General features: G+C 39.3%; 1 protein-coding gene across 2 annotated transcripts; it reads right to left on the bottom strand.

Moving 5' to 3' along the window:
• Nucleotides 1-10,394: 10,394 nt before the first annotated feature.
• LOC105390548 (bromodomain-containing protein 7) lies at nucleotides 10,395-18,034 on the bottom strand. 2 transcript variants are annotated; one of them, XM_048633508.1, is made up of 12 exons: nucleotides 17,913-18,034; nucleotides 17,733-17,842; nucleotides 17,493-17,618; nucleotides 17,198-17,404; nucleotides 16,721-16,921; nucleotides 15,633-15,786; nucleotides 15,032-15,169; nucleotides 14,325-14,465; nucleotides 13,798-13,934; nucleotides 13,240-13,424; nucleotides 11,886-12,064; nucleotides 10,395-10,618 (listed from the first exon to the last, which is right to left on the bottom strand). In XM_048633508.1, the coding sequence occupies exons 1-12, from the start codon at nucleotides 17,929-17,931 to the stop codon at nucleotides 10,500-10,502; spliced, it is 1,716 nt and encodes a 571-aa protein (XP_048489465.1). In that variant the 5' UTR covers nucleotides 17,932-18,034; the 3' UTR covers nucleotides 10,395-10,499. The 2 variants fall into 2 exon arrangements, with proteins under 2 accessions (XP_048489465.1, XP_048489466.1); XM_048633509.1 differs by lacking the exon at nucleotides 17,493-17,618.

Below are 18,034 nucleotides of genomic sequence, written 5' to 3'. Positions count from 1 at the left end.
AAAAGGAGAAACAATTAGGAAATATAATTCTGGTTGAAATCGCTGGTGTGAGCGGCGGAGGGCGCAGCGTGGGATAGTGGGACTTTCAGGAGGGTTCGAGGGCTATGGATTTACTTTCACTTTTAAGTTTGAGTCCAGAGGGTGAAAGCTAAGTGACTTGTATATGCTAACTTTTGTATAAACCCTTATTTCTTAATTTGTAGGCTTTGGAGCCCAGTTACTTATATAATGATGGGATCAGTTTTTATAGCTTTCATGTAATTTCAAACCACTTTGCATTTTAGACAACATGTCTTTTTCATTTAGGAACCTATATACATACCTGTTCTATTCATCTGAAAAATACTACAGATCCTGAAAACCTTCAGTATCAAATTAAGTATATTTTTCTACTCGTATTTTTTTTTTATTTATGCAATAAACTTTCCTATCCAGCCAGTATAAAGTTTTAAATTACATCGACAGCAATCAGCAACCTCCTGCAGGCAGTAATAGCGCAATCTCATGCAACAAACAACAATAATTGGGTTCGTTACTGAACGTATAATGATGCGTATACAACTATACATAGTGTACGTGACCTCTTGTCCTTGACCTTGGGAGACAGCTCGTGAAAGGACGCGACGACACGCGCTGGTCACGAGACCAGCACCAGGTCTCGTGGTGGCCACGCGGGCGTCATGAGCCTCCATTCTGCCTATATTGGAGTAGGTGCAGTTGAGAAGACTGCATCTAGTGCTTATAAAATATTTTCAGTATACCTACCGTCTTCTAATTTAAATAAGGTTTCTATCTACGTATACGCAAGCATAAGTACGTATAATATAGGTTAGTGATCAACGTCTATCAAGTTTAGTAATCAACAAAAAAGTTATGAATAATTCATTATTCGGAAGTTATTTTTCTCTCTCTATCCCATTTAGTAAATAATTTACTGTTTATCCACGCATCTACGTGAAAAAAGGCTTAATTCAACGCATACTTCAGTGCATTCAGCTACTTCACAGCGGATGTCCGGGGCACGCGTGCAACCCGCACCCGCCGCCGCGCGCCGCTCGCTGCCGCCGCCGGGTCAGTGGGTCAGTGTAGCCACGGCCTTATTTATAAAACACCTCTTAATTAATCGATACTTTTAAAACTACGTAATTAATACGCCTTTGATGAGTACGCTTCTGATGGAAACATGTTTGTGAGATAAAACCTAATGCAGATACTTATATCTACCTATTAATTAAGTAAGAACTTCTACTCTATTAATTAAAAACATAGGATGTACTAAAGGACTCTGTGCGTCCTCTGCTGTTCATCCGTCACTAATATCTGCCAATCCTTTCAGCACAAACAATAGCTATAGCTTAGGAGTTGTCACCGACTCCCTAAGTTGAAAAATATTAAAAGCTTTTAGAAAACCGTAATGTGAAATTTGGTTAACGAAATGTACCTATTTAGACTTTTATTGAATACACACTATACTAACCCCCTTATTCATAGAGAAGTTACAAAACGTTTTAACTAATAAACTGTTTTGTCCCTCTCCAACAAAGAACAATTTGTTCTTTGACAGAGAGGGACAAAACAGTTTATTAGTTAAAACGTATTGTAACTTTTCTATGAATAAGGGGGTTAGTATACAAATATTTCCGTCGTAACGACTTATTTATGAGTTATGTCATTCCACGTGTCTCGCGAGTCAAACAACGGCGAAGTATCCTTGTACTTTGCAAAATCTCATAATATTTTTGGCTTCAGTCGTGCCTATTATTGTCCTGCGTCGCCCACGCTCCCGGATCTCTCACGGAGGCACCCAGCCGGGATTCCGCTAAGAAGCTGGGACCTTTGAGTTAACAAGATCTGTATTGACATGACTTAAAATAGCAGCACCTTCTTGAGCTTAGAGAAGAACTCATTGTGAATAAAATAACTAAGTACCTATTAAGTAATTAACCGAACATAAAACTTTTTTAAAACCAAGTTCATCGGTGGTATTCCTGTGTGGCAAAGTGAGACAAAGGATTGAAAACTGACATTTTGTTAAAAAAACTAGCTTTTAATTAAACCACCGGCCTATGAGATACTTTAGAAAACACACCTACCTAAAATTTAAGCCTATCTACCTAAATATAGCAAATTACTCAAATTATACAAGTTAAGTATATGTTACAACAATATAAAGATGTTGCACGGTTAGTAGAATGGAAGTCAACCACAAGGACAAAACCACAAGGGTTGTAGCCCTACACGAAAAGGAGAAATAATAATCTCAACCCGAAAATAAATTTACACAAGCATTCGTGAAATATTTCTACTACGGTAATATGGAGGAAAATTCTAAAAATATTGTATAATGTCTCAAAGAAAACATTATGTATGAAGTGGCAGAGGGCTAATCAAATATATCTGTTGAAGAAACTGATGAAAGAGTTACGTTAGACGACGTTAGTTACAGAAGAAACCCCATGAGTAGCCGGTAGTGACTGTGGTTAGTTTTTATATGGCGGGTACATGACATGACTACTTATGTCCTAGAGAGCATTGTATAATTTGCTTATCTTGTCTATCGTAGATATCATTCGTATAAAGTACGATGTACCTACGAAAATACCTGTAATAGCTGTATTGCGCTCTACTTTTGAAAGTTATTAAAAATTCTTATCAGAAAAGGTAATCATGATGGCTATTTGCTGAGCACATAAAACTATGTAACTCTCATAAACTGAGGGAAATAAAATTGTTGTGAGGAAAAGTACGAATGTGATGCGGTAGACAATGATCTCGCTTTAAATTCAATGGTATCGGTTGCAGTTCAAATCCAATCTTTATACTTAAACCAAATTGAGGTGTCCAACATTATACAATTTCTAAATAAACGCACATATTCTCAACAATATGTAAGTATATTGATTAATGTCTCTTAAAATTTCTCGAGAAAATGGTTTGTCCTACCTAAATATTATTGCATTATTGGTTGCCTGGAAAAAATCGCTTTAAGCGATAAGGCCGCCATTTGTACATATGTGTTAGATTAAGTTTTTTGTAATTTTTGTCCATGTTTTGTGTACAAATAAAAAATATCTATTCTATTCTATTATTGTTAAAGCTTCATAATAATCAGTCTGAAAAGTTATTCCTGGCAGAAAGCCTTTGATCGTAACTTGTAAGATATTCGGGTCCACTGATGGAAGTCAAGTATTTCCTTTATCATAATAATATTACGTCTGAAGTAACTTCAACTGGTTTAGGATAAGTATTTGATAGTCCCTCGGAGGCCTAAACATTTTGATTTATGTATGTAGGTAGGAACCACTTGGTTAAAGTTTATATTGCGATATCGATAGCTGTGGCCACAGCATTTTGTGGATCATTACAAACTCAAAGCACCTCAGGACACATTCTTAATAGTTAATGTTCTATGACTTTTGAATTCTCGTGAAAAAATCTTCGTCGGTCTCGTAAAACTCAAAACTGATACGACACTCACGATCAATGGAAAAGTTCCACTTACAAAATGTCAAAACGAAATGACCCCATTTATTTAAAATTTAATTTAGGATTTGATTTTCGTTGGTTATATTCTGATGCGCTGTTAAATGAAATTCAATAATGCAGATAGCAGTAATTTGTAGATATTTTCACTGAAACTTTTCCATTGGTCGCTTGTATAATAAAAGTTGTTCATAATAAGTTGAGTTACGATACCTTACAATAAAAATCTAGTTAACTAGCACATTATTACGGGATCTCAATAATGGCAGCCATATCACATTTCAAGGACCCACAGAAGCAGAGCTTGAAGCATTTAAGTTGGATACGAGCCAAAATAATAAGATATATTGTTAGTATTCTTGGGCTGTATCTTTCTCTTATTTATCACTAGAATATATATTTATCTTACGTTCACTCATATAGAAAGAAGTGGGATATTTTGTGAGTGAGTAGGTACTTTTTTCACTTTACACAAAACCCATTTCCACAATTTTATAATCTAGAGGTACAAAGGGGGGATAAGAAGATCACGGGAAAAGCCAGCGCGGTAAATACAAGCAGTATTAATAAAAAACTACTTAAAAAAAGTATTGTCTAACAAACAACACTTCACTAAATTTCTATCCCATGAGCTTAAAAATATTCTCATTGTCAGGTAGTATTACGTAACAATCAGTTTCTCTATAGTTATCTTTGTGTATTTTATGCCTTCGTCAAGTGGAGTGGTGCAAATAGGCTTAGCGGCTCGGCTATACGGATCTGGTGACAAATCCAATGTAGATTTAATCCAATATCAGGTTAAAAATACCTGGTTAATATATAAATAAATTCAACAAGGTTATGCGAATTATGTGTTCATGTATAAACTTAATAATGATACGATATACCTAAATAAAATAAATTAGGTAACTATAAGTACCCTGAAACCGATGAAATCCTGAAGTGGTTGAAAAAGGGGACATTTATTAATGTTAACAAAACATGTTTGTAAAGTAAACTGTGCTGAATAATAAAAAAAACTTCATCCTAGGCATAAATATTATTCTGCCGTTTCACTTCTCAAGCCACCGCATAGTTCGATTGCCCTTAAGGGATTCCACTCATACAGGTACAGTACACACAACAGGTACAATTTCATACAAAAGTGTAATATTTTTTCGCGTTTAACCCGTTTTTTGTAGGCGTGAGAAGCGGCGGCGGCGGCGGCAGCGGTGGGAGTATGGGGCAGGTGGTGGACACTATTGTGCCCTAATCTCTGATGCCATTGTGCACTCTGGGGCACAAAGCCAGCGGCAATCTCTGTGAAACACTAGCGGGATTAACTCGAGATCAGTTCGACTGTTTTGACGGTGGTCTGTGTGAATTTTTTAAGTTTTTTGGTAAAGTGAAGAGGGATAGATACAAACTGGTAGGTCGGTGGTGGGAAATCTTATGTTCATTGCGGAAAAATATTCTGATAACTAGGTCACACGGCTATTGGAAATCATGAACATTAAGTATTATGTAAAACACAGTGAAAGATCCTAAATCATTTAAATATATAAAAAATACGCCAATAATTATTGCCACGCCGCCGTAGCGCAAAGCTCCCTAAGCATAATAGCGAAACCAAAGGGTTATTCATATTTAAGTACCCGTGAAAAAACAGTAAATAATACCTACAGTTGATATAAGTTTTTTCTAATTGGTTTTCTAAAGCAAGGATTGTCAAGTACATCACTTCCCGGCTTTTCTCGTCTAGCCACAATAGGCTGTTGGTCAAAATTTACTACCAAAAATGAAAACAAAATTAAGTGGTTGAAAATTCAGTAGTTGTATTATTATGAGAGCAAACTTGCTAAAGTAAACCGACTGATTACACCAAGCGGGGGGGCGCCACCCTCGCCACAGCTTTCACGTGGGAACTTATCAACATTAGAAACCCTTACTAGGAAAGTTGTTACTTTCACCCTTACCACTTTGTAATAAGATAGTTGATCCGCCGTGTTTGAATAATTGAGCAAATGGTAATAGATATTTTATTGATGGTTTGTTTGATTTGGATGTGATTGGACAACTAACTTATTGGTTTGTGAAATGAGGTTGTGTGACTGTGTATGGTATGTACCTAGTACCTACCCACCAGTTGCTTATACAAATTGAGTCATTCTGAGCCTTTTGGCTACCTTAGGAATAAGCTAGGGAATGAAAGAAATGGTTTTATTAGAAACACAAAAGTTATTCTCTATAGAAAAGCCAAATATCTACTCACGCATAGTCAAAGATAAAAGGAAAGATTTCACAGAATCACTTAGCAGGAGAATGGCGCAGGTCGTCACACTGTAACGAGCTAAGTAATTTGCCAATAATGAATAGCCCGTCCCGACCGCTAATACCTTTATAACACAAGTTTGGATAATATAATATCCAAGTCATTGTCATGAAGTCAATGTCCGACAGATTCACTTTGTACATAATTTAGATTCGGCTACACATAAGGTTATATACTATCTCTGATATTCAATGGTCTCATAATGATAACTTTCATTATAATTGGTTGCTAATGGATTGTACAATAATGAGTTATTGAATGATAAAACTCTAGGTATGCTTGATTGAGGTATACTATTTCCATAATATTTTAAGGCTTCATTGATTTTTATTTATAATAATAATAATAATAAACCTTTATTTCAGGCATCAGTGGCCCATATTATAAACTAAACACATACATTTTAAATCATACAAAATAATAAATAAAATAACATAGTACTAATTATAAAATTTAACTAACTTAAACTCTAGCACTATTAATAGCAGGGGATTTAAAAGTCTTTTTCGCCTCCCTGTAGCGACGGAAAACGATTCCCGCAGACCAGAAGTCCTTGTTCAGTAGAACCTTCTGCTGGTCGGTGGGAACCCGAAGACGGAAGGACTTGAAGTCCGTCTGCTTGGCGGACTGCAGTCTTTCAATCGCCAGCACCTGGACTGGCTGTTCGGTGCGGCCGACACTCCTCTCCTTGATATAGCGCATGATGTTGTCATGCGCCATATTCGCGTGGACGCGGGAGACGTAGATGTCGACCGTGGGGGTGGCGGCCTTCAGCGAGCAGGCGGCCGGGGCGGTGCCGCGCTTGTTGCGGTTGCGGCGACGGGGGCTCCTCTTCTCCACCAAGACGAAGCCATCCTTGTCGACGACCGCGTGGCGCGGGGCACGGGGGGGCGCCGCCGAAGCTTTTTTATTTGTTATCCTTTTTTATTTTATCGGTAGAGTCTCGGGTTTAATTGCAGAATTAGTTATCAAAATAATCTTTTATTTTTAATTGAAAAAGTTCATTTATAATCAAACTGCCCCGAACTTCTAAGCTGACATAGGATTTGTCCCATAGCCGGATAAAACTTTTAGCGCGAAAGTTACATAGGTACTTATAAATGTATAACTAGATCTTGTTCCTTGTGCGTCATTCTACCAACTGCTTCAGTTAACAGTAGATAGTACAGTATCTATTGTACACGATATCCTTACGGTCGTATAAGGGGTCGATAACAGCTCTTTTCGCAGTTTAACTTTACAGACTCAACGCCCATAGACTACAATAGTTGATTGTGCTGTATAGTGCTCTCATAGATCATTACTAGCGAGGGGGCGCAGCGCGTGCGAGCGGCGCGCGACCGTGGTCACACGACCCACGAGGGTCCCTTTAGCTTTACAAAAAACGATAGAACGATAGCTGAAACTAACGTACGAGAGCTGTGATGATAGCGGTATGGTAAATGCTATGAGATAGAGTCGTGGATGGCGTAGCAGCGGTACGAAATTTCGTTGTTTGTAAGGTAAAGTGACCCGCGACTGGCGCGCGCTCGGGATGTAGGGGAGATGGTGCCACCTGTTGGTGACGTAATTATTTATAGATAGGTAGTGATGAGATAAACTCCATGACTGATCAATAAAAAAATCGGGATAGTTAAGTTATTTTCGTAAGTTGCTTACTCATGAAATAAAATTAATTATCTGATTAGTAATTTAACTTGTGATATGAAATTTTGCTGGTCTATTATGTAGATTATTTATGGGGATTGAGTTTTTAAAATTTTTGTGTAGCTAAGTAGGTATAGCTAGGAACGATTTGGGAAAGGACAGGGTTGAAAATTTACTAGTTGACTACCCGGCCGTACAAAGACTGAGACCTAGGTTTTAACACCCGTATTTATAAAATAGTAAGTGATTACTTGAGTAAAAGTAAATACTCAAGTTACAATTTTCATTCTACAGTTTAGTACACTTGTCCAAAATTGAAAGAAAGAAAGAAAGAAAGAAAGAAAGAAAGAAAGAAAGAAAGAAAATAATATTTATTGCCGAAACATTTGCAAACATGCGGAAAGAAACACTAGTACTAATCCTATTTCTAAACATAATTATTCCTATATGTAAATACAGACTTTCGGCAAAAGGTGCCATGCTCAGCATTTGCTGCCGTAAACAGATGTTTTGTGACAGCGCTGTTTTTCAGCACGTCCCTGGGTGTTGTGTTAACTAAATAAATAGAACATTATATGTGAGTGGTGTGTGTCAGTGTGAATGTATGTATGTATGCGTGTGTGTTGTGAGAATGTGTGCTTTGGTATGATTATATGTAATAATATATTATATTATGCAGACTTATTTTTATGTTTATGCTTGTAAATTTCCTTAGACGCAGATAATTGTTTTTCTAATAATATTTTTTTCACTTTTATTTTAAAAGATAGATAGGACATAAATTCATGCAATGGTGGTGGTAAATCATTCCATATTTTTGACGCTGCATATTTGAAACTTCCTTTAAAGTTAGCTGTTTTATGTTTAGGAATCTCCATTCTACGTGATAGTTTGCTTCTGGTGAAGATATTATGTGCATTTCCCAGCCATTTTATCTTGTCATGCAGATATCGGGGTCTCCCTGTGTGAACTACCTTATAGATAAGCCCAGCGAGGTGTAACAATCTCCGTCCTTCCATTTTCAGTATTTGGTTCTCGTTTAAGTATGGAGATATGTGAGAGCGTTTAGGTATTCCGAAGCAAAAACGAGTGCAAGCATTCTGTACCCGCTGAATAGCGCGACTAGTTTTATCGAATAGTCTCGGACCATAGACAGTATCACAGTAATTAAAAATAGATAAAACCAGAGACTCTGTAAGTATAACTCTTACGTCCTCCTTTAAAAACTTTCTGATGCCGTACAAAATCTTCAGACGAAAAAATGCAGTTCTAATTTTTGAATTTATATGCTCTTCAAAACGCATTTCCTCATCAATCAATAAGCCAAGATTTCTAGCTGTCTTGACTCTTTCGACCATTTCTTTGTTGATTTTGATACAAGGTGAATGCTCTGATATCTGTTTGCATTGTCTCTTTGTTCCTAGAATCATATATTTGGATTTTGTTGGGTTGAGTACCAGAGCATTTCTTTTAGCCCATGCGTATATCTTATCCAGGTCTTCGTTTATATGTTGCACTGCAGTGTCTGTCAAATTGTGCTTAAATGAGTGGTATAGCTGCGTGTCATCTGCATATAGATGTATTTTACAGTTTGACAGGTTTGTTGGAAGATCGGCTGTGTAAAGGATAAACATAAGAGGGCTGAGGATTGAACCTTGTGGGCAGCCTCGCGTGATGGATTTTAACTGCGATTCCTTGTGATTACCTTGATCATCCTCTATATCAACGTATTGGCATCTTTCTGTTAGAAAAGAGTGAAACCATTCGCACGCGCTCTCAGAAATTCCGTAGTATGACATTTTGGCCAGAAGCAGTCGGGTACTGATGCAGTCGAAAGCACGAGAGAAGTCTAGAAGTACCAGAACAGAACCCTCACCCGCGTCTGATGCGGCCAAAATGTCGTCCGTTACATGAGCCAAAGATGTAGCAGTTCCGTGTTGGCTACGGAAGCCAGATTGGAATAAGCCAGATTGGAAGCCAAATTAATAATGCACATGCAGATCTTCACACCCGAATCATTAAATCGTAAGAACCTTAAAAAAACACTTGCATTTTGCACCTTGTTCAAAAAATATAAGAGTCAATATCATGTGTCACATAATCGAAAACAACCGATCTGTCAAAGATTTCTATGCGCATTATCAATTTTGGAGCACTGTAATTGCTTGAAGTTATAGACCTGTCAATTCCGATATAGAAAGTGTATAGAAATCTTTGTACTGAAGAATTCTAGTGTCAAGTAATTACTTAACTAAGAAATTACTTAGCCACAAGTAATCACTTCTTTATAAATACGGGTGTAAGTTTGTTATTATTAAAGTTATTTGTCAATATTCAAGGTCTATGATATTAATTATAAATTCAAATTAAAACTGATGAATTCAAGTAACTATTGTAAGAGATAATTTTGTAGGTGGCTACTAGCTAATCTAAAAAACTTATTGGCAGTAAAAATTAAAAGCATTTTCGTGTAAAATTATTTTATTTTATACATACTATTTGTACACTATACTTAATTAACAATTATACCTACTTACTTTTAATGCTTAAATAGTTAACATTGAGATTTCATTTAGTGATAAACCATATTAGCGTCACACAAAAATAAGATGTTATAGCATAGTTTATCTTTTAACATTTTATTTAGCTTATCATAAAATATAATCTAAAAGTAGGATAGATTTAGAAACCTAGATTTCTAAAACTCTATACAGACTGGTATCGGACCGTTTTAAGAACAGTTTACTGAATCTTGCACAGTGTACTGCCCAGACGATGTAACTGCGTTGTTTGAAGAAGTGAATCTTCAGCTTATACCGATGTTATGACGTAATGCGCTTTTAGGTAAATTAAGGCTAGTGCGCTGTTTGCAATACTGAATCCTAGTAAGGATCGCTCGATGCTTAGCACTTATTCGAAGTGACTTTCCGGCGCATTACGTCGGATTTAATTAGTTTGCTATTCGTAATACAGAATCTCTGCCACACACAATTGCGTTATCTGCAATACTGGATCCGCACACACAAGTGCGCTATTCGCAATACTGAATCTCCCTCCATCAGTGCAGCGCCGTGAGCCGGTCGCCCTTGCTGTCGAGGCTGCAGCGCGAGTCCGGGTCGGAGGCGTCGCGGCCCTCGCCCGGCTCCTCCACGAACTCGTCCACTGATAAAGGCGTGTCTGTGGGGAAATTGTATGATAATGATTAAATTATAGTACTTATAGGTACAGCTTGCTTAGATTTCGGAAATACAGTGAGTGTGGCTCGGTTGGAGTAGTAGCTTCATTGATTTCAATATATTATTCGTTCCGTGAAGCTTCCCAAGATTCTAAAATTATAATGAGTTACACTTTTCTAGACTCGTGCTGCCATCTATCGGAGTGTGGCGGCGGTAAAGGTATGAAGGTGTATCTCAGCCTCCCTTAAAATGGTCTGGCGTAACCCCCATAGTAGATAGAATACTAGCTATCTCTTACCTCTCTTCGCTCTTTTTTTTTTTTTTTTTTTTTTTTTAAATCATTTATTTATCCCAATTACATGTTTTTACTTAATTCTATCTAGCCACTATCGGAAACCACTAGGTTTATCTGTAGCAGCGAGTGTTACTGGCAGAAAGTTACTAATTACTTAACTAATTTAAACGAAACAGAGTTACATTACACTTGTCCAAAATTAATAATGCACATGCAGATCTTCACACCCGAATCATTAAATCGTAAGAGCCTTAAAAAAACACTTGCATTTTGCACCTTGTTCGAAAGAAATAGGAGTCAATATCATGTGTCACATAATCGAAAACAACCGATCTGTCAAAGATTTCTATGCGCATTATCAATTTTGGAGCACTGTACCTACTTAAGTATCTAACAATTAACTTATATATTACAGTTCCTAGATGTCTTATTTTTAACAAGAAAATCTTTTATCTTACCTTTATACTTATGAATATTGCTATTTATATATAGATTCTGAAGGTCGTTAGGAAGTTCGTTGACAATATCCGGCAAAAAATACATCCATGTCCTAGTTCCATAAGTGTTATTATATCTAGGCAATGTATACATGGGCATATAACTTAGCTTACGTAGTCTAGTAGGACGTTCCTTTTTTTTCAGGAATGTTTTATTACAGTCTTCCTCGATAAGCGTTTGTAATTTAAGTTTGTCGTATATATCTAAGACTTTACAATAATGGAATAGGTTAATTTTGTTTTTCTTATATTCTAACATGATTTTATTAGGAACAATGTCTGTCTGTTACTCTTTCACAGCAAAACTACTGAACGGATTTGAATGAAATTTGGTATACACATATGGTCTAGACCCTTAGAAAGAACATAGGCTACTTTTTATCCCGGAATTCCCACGGGAAAACTTTTTAAGGCGAAGCGAAGCGCGCGGGAACAGCTAGTGAAGTATAAATGTATAACTCAGTCATCAGTCTCACCTAAATGATCGAGCGTGACGCCCATAGCCTTCCTCACGCTAGCCACCGACACGACATGCTTCGGCTGCACTCGTGCCGCCATCTGTCGGAGCGCGGCGGCGGCGGCGCGCGCGGCGTCGCGCTCGGCGGGCCCGGGCCGCGCGATGAAGGAGAGGTGGGGTGGCGGCGGCTGGGATAACCTGGGGGAGATAATAGGTTGAAGTATCACTGAAATTGTGGAGGGTACATTTTAATTACTACGCCTAAATCTTTCCTTCATTGGAAGGAGACCCGTGCCCCAGCAGTGGGGACGTGATGGATCGTGATGATGGCACTTTAATTGTGGCTTTCCTAAATGCAATACCTTTATGGATGGTTCATAATGACGATCGATGAATCTTACCGCCAAGTGGTTGCATAATTGACATGCCGTATTAGACGGTCGAATGGCGTAGTGGTTAGTGGCCCTGACTGCTATGCCGAAGGTCCCGGATTCGATTCCCGGCTGGGGCAGATATTTGTTTAAAGACAGATATTTGTACTCGGGTCCTGGGTGTTGATATTTATATTTAGTATCTATCTATCTATGTATTTGTGTAGATATTATATCAGCTGTCCGACACCCATAACACAGGTTCTGCCTAGCTTGCGGTCGGATGGCCGTGTGTGAGATGTCCCCATATATATATATATATATATATTTGTTTATTTATTTATGTGATTGATTTTACTAGATAGTTTGTGGCTTATGAAATTATGTAGGTGAAACTAAAAATTATATCCAAATATCGCAATCCAGGAATCAGTGGTCCCGAAAGACCTGTACAACGCTAAGAGTGGAATCTACTATGTATCATAGATACCTGTATCCCATTCCACAGGGAGAGGCATCTGATACAAACAAAAACTACCCTTATTATTCGATGTAATAAGGGTTCTGTCAGATGTCTTTCCCCGTGGAATGGGATATACATGACACCGGTCCCGCTGTTGTTACTTTGTAAAATATAGCATCGAGCTCGTTATCGCACCAATCGTCTCCACGACTCACCGGTCCCGCTGTTGCTTTTTCTTGACGTGTCGGTGATAAACATTTATCGTGATAGAAGGATTGGCTATCCAGATAAGGCTATGGCAGTATAACAGCTACATGACTCACCGGTCCCGCTGCTGCTTCCGTAGTCCCGCTGCGACGACGCCACCTCCTACTCGATCTCATTCAGGAACTGTATTTTATCGTTATAGAAGGATTGGCTAGTCAGATAAGGCCACGGCAATGTAACAGGACTCACCGGTCCCGCTGCTGCTTTTTATCGTGATAGAAGGATTGGCTAGTCACATAAGGCCATGGCAGTATAACAGCTACACGACTCACCGGTCCCGCTGTTGCTTCTCGAGGCTGGCCAGCAGCTCAGCAGTTCGCGCCAGCGCCGCCCCCAGCCCGTAGTCGCGCTGCGACGACGCCACCTCCTCCTCGATCTCGTTCAGGAAGTCCACGTCGATGCCGAGCGATGAGAGGGAGCGGAGCTGCTCGATGTCGACCTTGACCTTGGATATGTCCTGTAGGAGATTGGATGAGGTTTAAATTTATTGATTAAGGTTCTTGGTATTTAATAGGCACAAAACAAGACCAGACCGAAATATTGCGTCGCGCACGCGCTATTGAGGCCGAGCGATGTTAGCGAGAGCGTCGCAAGATTTTTTCCACATCATGTTTTGCGTGTTTTACGCTTCGTGCTAGTTATGCTGATTATTGTCCGCGGGTTCTGTTAAACGAGATATCTGTCAAGGATATAATCTACTAAGTGGAAGTTTGATTAGGTTAAAACGGTATCCCTACCCCTGTGGGTAGCGTTCTCACAGTTTCACATTAACTGAAATTATCAATCCATATTCACTAACTCCGCTACGTGGTAAACGGTCCACAACTCACATCCTCCTTCACTGTCGGTGTCTGGTCCTCTTCCACCTTCTTGTCTGGGAACAGCGCGTCCATGTCGTACAGCGCGGCCCACGGGGAGTCCGGGGCGAAGCGGAGGGTGGACTCGGGGCCCGCGCCCGTCTCCGACGCTGTGGGAAGTAAAGTTATCATGATTGTTAAACAACGAACTAGACAAAAGTTTATTTAGACCTAATGAAGATGCTGAATTGTGCATTGATGTAAACGCGCGTGAAGAACATATAGGCGCGTTTATAACACGTGATAATAGCTGTATCTGCGCATTATACATACTTACCTGCAGTAGAGTTTCAACGTTCGCGTACTATGCCTCTAAACACAGTCTATGCCTCTAAAGATATATAATTTTTATATCATGATAATTTTTTTTCCATATTTTCCCGTGTTTCTATGAAATGAACGCAGGCGCCTACGCACAAATAATAATTACGCCTTTAGCGTAATTAAAAATTGGATTTCTTCGGAGCCATACAACTATTATTCGTCCTGTAATTGATTACCTAGCGTATGGTACAGCAGATGCGACTCCTCCTTAGTCAGTGTAGCGAAGGTTCCATCATAGGACGGTGCGTACGAGCTGTAGGGCCCGTAGTGCAGCGGCCTCACGCCCTTCACGAGGTTGCGACGGTCCTCGCGCACCGCTGGGGGAAATACATATTATAATCACCATTAATTCATCATATACGTAGCTATATTATTTCTGCAACAGCTAACACAAGAAAATACTTAACATTCATATTGTGTAAAAAGATCATCATCACGACCCATCATGTCCCCACTGCTGGGGCACGGGTCTCCTTCCAATGAAGGAAGGGTTTTAGGCCTAGTCCAACGCACTGGCCTAGTACGGGTTGGTGGTTTAAATCTTATGTATTGAATTGACAATTGTTATCGTTAAATATAAGTACCGGTAAAGTATCATAAATTTTGTGTAAACAGACGGTGTTGTAAAAGCAGTATCAGTAAAGAGTAAAGGCTGTATGTGTACCTGTATATCTGTTTGTGGAAGCGTAGCTCCCAAAGGTTGAACCGATTTTCGTTTAGTTTTTATCGGATCATAGATAATGTTATCCCGAGCATTCTTAGCCATGTTTCATGACAATCCGTTCAGCCGTTCTAAAATTATGTATGTATTAGTGATGAAAGTCGGGTATTTATATCCTTTACCCACTAGTAATTCTTATAACAACTGGATAAGGGTACTCACTGTGCAGCGAGCCGGTCCCGTGCTGCAGGCGCGGCAGGCAGGCGCCCAGCGTGAGCGGCTTGTCGTCGCCGCCGCCCTCCACCGTGTGCGTCGCCACGCACAGCGTCGTGCGCCCCGTCGAGTCCATGCGCGGGAACGCTGCAAGCGAAAAATATGGGAGTAGGTAAATATACTGGCAATGGTGGGCGGTATTCTCTAGGGACTGAACATTTTCCTGCTTTCTCCATTATTTTAGGAGCCCTCTGCCTCATAGGACGCCAAAGTGACGTGAGGTGGGGATCTAAATCTGTGTTCAGCTATTCATTCTCACAATGTCACCAATAACCAACGCATGAAATTGCAGCTCTTGCCATATTTAAAACGGTCGTCGTTGCAGGGAAATTTCACAGACCCCCTGATCCAATGGCAAAAAGTGGCGTGGAATCCTTCGGTCATTGCTCCTTAGCGGGGATGAAAATACTGTTAACGAGATCGTTTGTATCGAATTTAATTACAAAATAGTAGGATCCTATGTATAATGAGTCGCCGGTAGATGAGACCAGCATGTTAATGAGAAAATTTTAACAAAGGTTAGAGCCCCATATCCTAAAAACACACATACCTTTCTTAGCCAACCGTCTCCTGTGCTGTTCTCTCGCCCGTTCCATCTTCAGCTTGACCCGGTCGCCGCCCTCGCGCGCCTCGCCGCCGTCGCTGGCCGCCTCGGCCTCCGACCCGCCGCTCTTGATGGGGCTCGACCGCTTCAGCACCTTGTGCTGTAACACCAGGGGTAAGGGGTCATGATGGCTTGTAGGTGATGGGGGGATAAGGTCGTTGAGGTGAGAAATTGTGAGGTTTCTGGTTATGTTGGTTCATAAATGGATAAATAAAGGTTGTTGTTGAATAAACAAGATGTGTACTTCAGTATTTCTCACTCAACAATTAAAAACTAGGGAATTGTAAAATAATATTTAGAATTGTAGATAGTAAATCACTCTCATTATGTCGGATCTTAGGACTATTCATCACTACAACTTTGAAATATTGCCAAAAATCTGTACAGAATTGGAAGAAAAATAAAAGAATGGGTTAAACACCAGACCATTTGTAGCCTGTTCTGTTTTGTTCTATGTTGCGACGGACCCATAATATACTGTATAGGATAATACCTCATGTTTTTGGCATTAGTTCAGAGTCCAGAGGCCAAAGCTGAATGCAACTATCGCAAGCTATCGCTACTCTATGAACACAGCATTCACATCACAATCACAAGAACTAAAGTAATGTTTCACCTTTCGCCCGTAAGTCCTAAGAGGCTGCATGGGGTAATAGAAACTCATTTGTATTGGATTCTGATCTTAACTTATCAAATAGATTTAAATTTTTATCAATAAAATGCAGTGTGGGTTTTGATGAATTTAGAAAACAAAATAAATACAGGTATGATTGAAAAATATATACTATGAAAAGTCTTAATAATTTAAGTACCCACAATTATTTTTCTACTAGTAACCAGTGATAACTTAAATCTAGCTTAGAGGTGCTTTAAATGTATTTAAAGGTATGTTTTTACTATCTTTCTCTATGTTTTCAATTCTGTCATTTATATGCCACTTAATTTCACTCAATAATAGTGTTTCCTTACAAGTTATGAATCATTTCAGAGGCTATCATATCAGTTCCATACCATTTCCACCACATTCCACTCACCACATCCATCTTCCCGATATCGAAGCCAAGCTCCCTGATGGGTATCTCGTACATGTAGGTGAGTATGTTCCCGAGCGGGCGCAGCTTGTGCGGGGTGAGCTGCTTGAGCCCCTGGTGCAGGAGTCTCCGCGCCGCCTTGTGGTACACCGTGCCCGGCTTGTTGTACTTCATGGCATTGTTGCACATCAGCTTGAAGTCACTCTGTGGGGTTGTTTAGTATTGTTGTTCAGTTCAGCTGTATGGTTGTTACGTAACTCCGATAGACAGGGTTCTGTAATGGTTGTTATGCAGGCAAGCATGGGTGTGTAAATAAATATCAAACTGAATTAAAATGTAAGGACAGTGATGTAACAAAATAAATAACCATGCATCAGGTTAAATTAGACTTCCTATCTTTATTGGTAATCTGATGCACTCACTGTGTTTATGACGATTTCAATTTGTTTTTGCAAGGCAATGGCACATTCTTGTACTCACAATGAAACAGTTGAGGGAGCGGTACTCATTGTCATCAATCTTCTGCTTCATGCTGGAGAAATCCATGGGCTTCTTGATGATGTTGGAGTAGTTTGGGGCAAAGTTGTCGTTCACCGGCCACGCAAAGAACTGGTTGGGGTCTCGCTTCTCCAGGTTACGCAGCAGCTGCTCCAGAAGACGAGACAGTGGCCTCCGCTTTTGACTTGCCTGAAATAACAGCAAGTTTTTTAATGGTTGTCTGGATATGCTGGAGGTGTATGTGATTTTGTGTTTTAATGAGGTAAATGTAAATTACCTTTAAAACACAAGTCCGTGGCTCTCTATGTGACGCCGGGGAGTTGGATGCTGGACTCAAGCGGTTTATTAACTTCTTGCGGAGGGACTCATCATCTGTGTCGTCATCATCATCCGATAGTTTTATCTGTCCATGAAACCATCGGTTAGATCACGTCTTATAAAAGCTATAGCTAGATATTTAACTTAACAGTTGATTAAATTCGTGTCGGCATTTTCAGGTTAGAAATTGAATGCTTACCATATCTATTTCTCTACGTCTCCGCTTTTTCGTCTTGGGTTTCTCATCGACTTCCTTCGACTCTTCGGCGGCGGAATGGTCCAAGTCACTCAAGTCGAGTATTTCTTCCTCTGAAACCGAGTAATTTGGGTAACATTTGGAACGGATATAAAAACTAACAATGTTTGGAATTTCACTTACTGCAACTGAGTTCTTCCATTTTTGGAGTTTTAAGGTTTTACAATAGTGTATTATATAGCTATAAAATCACTTAAAAAATAAAATAAATTAATGAAATAAAATCCAAATTTCTAATTTTGACT

Source organism: Plutella xylostella, chromosome 5 (genome assembly GCF_932276165.1).
Source record: "Plutella xylostella chromosome 5, ilPluXylo3.1, whole genome shotgun sequence".
NCBI classification, from domain to species: domain Eukaryota; kingdom Metazoa; phylum Arthropoda; class Insecta; order Lepidoptera; family Plutellidae; genus Plutella; species Plutella xylostella.
The sequence above is the reverse complement of the archived record's forward strand: the minus strand, read 5'-3'. Positions and strand labels throughout refer to the sequence as shown.

Excerpts from the sequence above, each read along its gene's own strand:
- LOC105390548 (XM_048633508.1), bottom strand. Across the intron at positions 17,619-17,732 it reads GACGTAGAGAAATAGATATG|ATAAAACTATCGGATGATGA; the intron begins GTAAGCATTCAA and ends TTTCATGGACAG. Across the intron at positions 14,466-15,031 it reads CGGGACCGGCTCGCTGCACA|CGGTGCGCGAGGACCGTCGC; the intron begins GTGAGTACCCTT and ends TATTTCCCCCAG.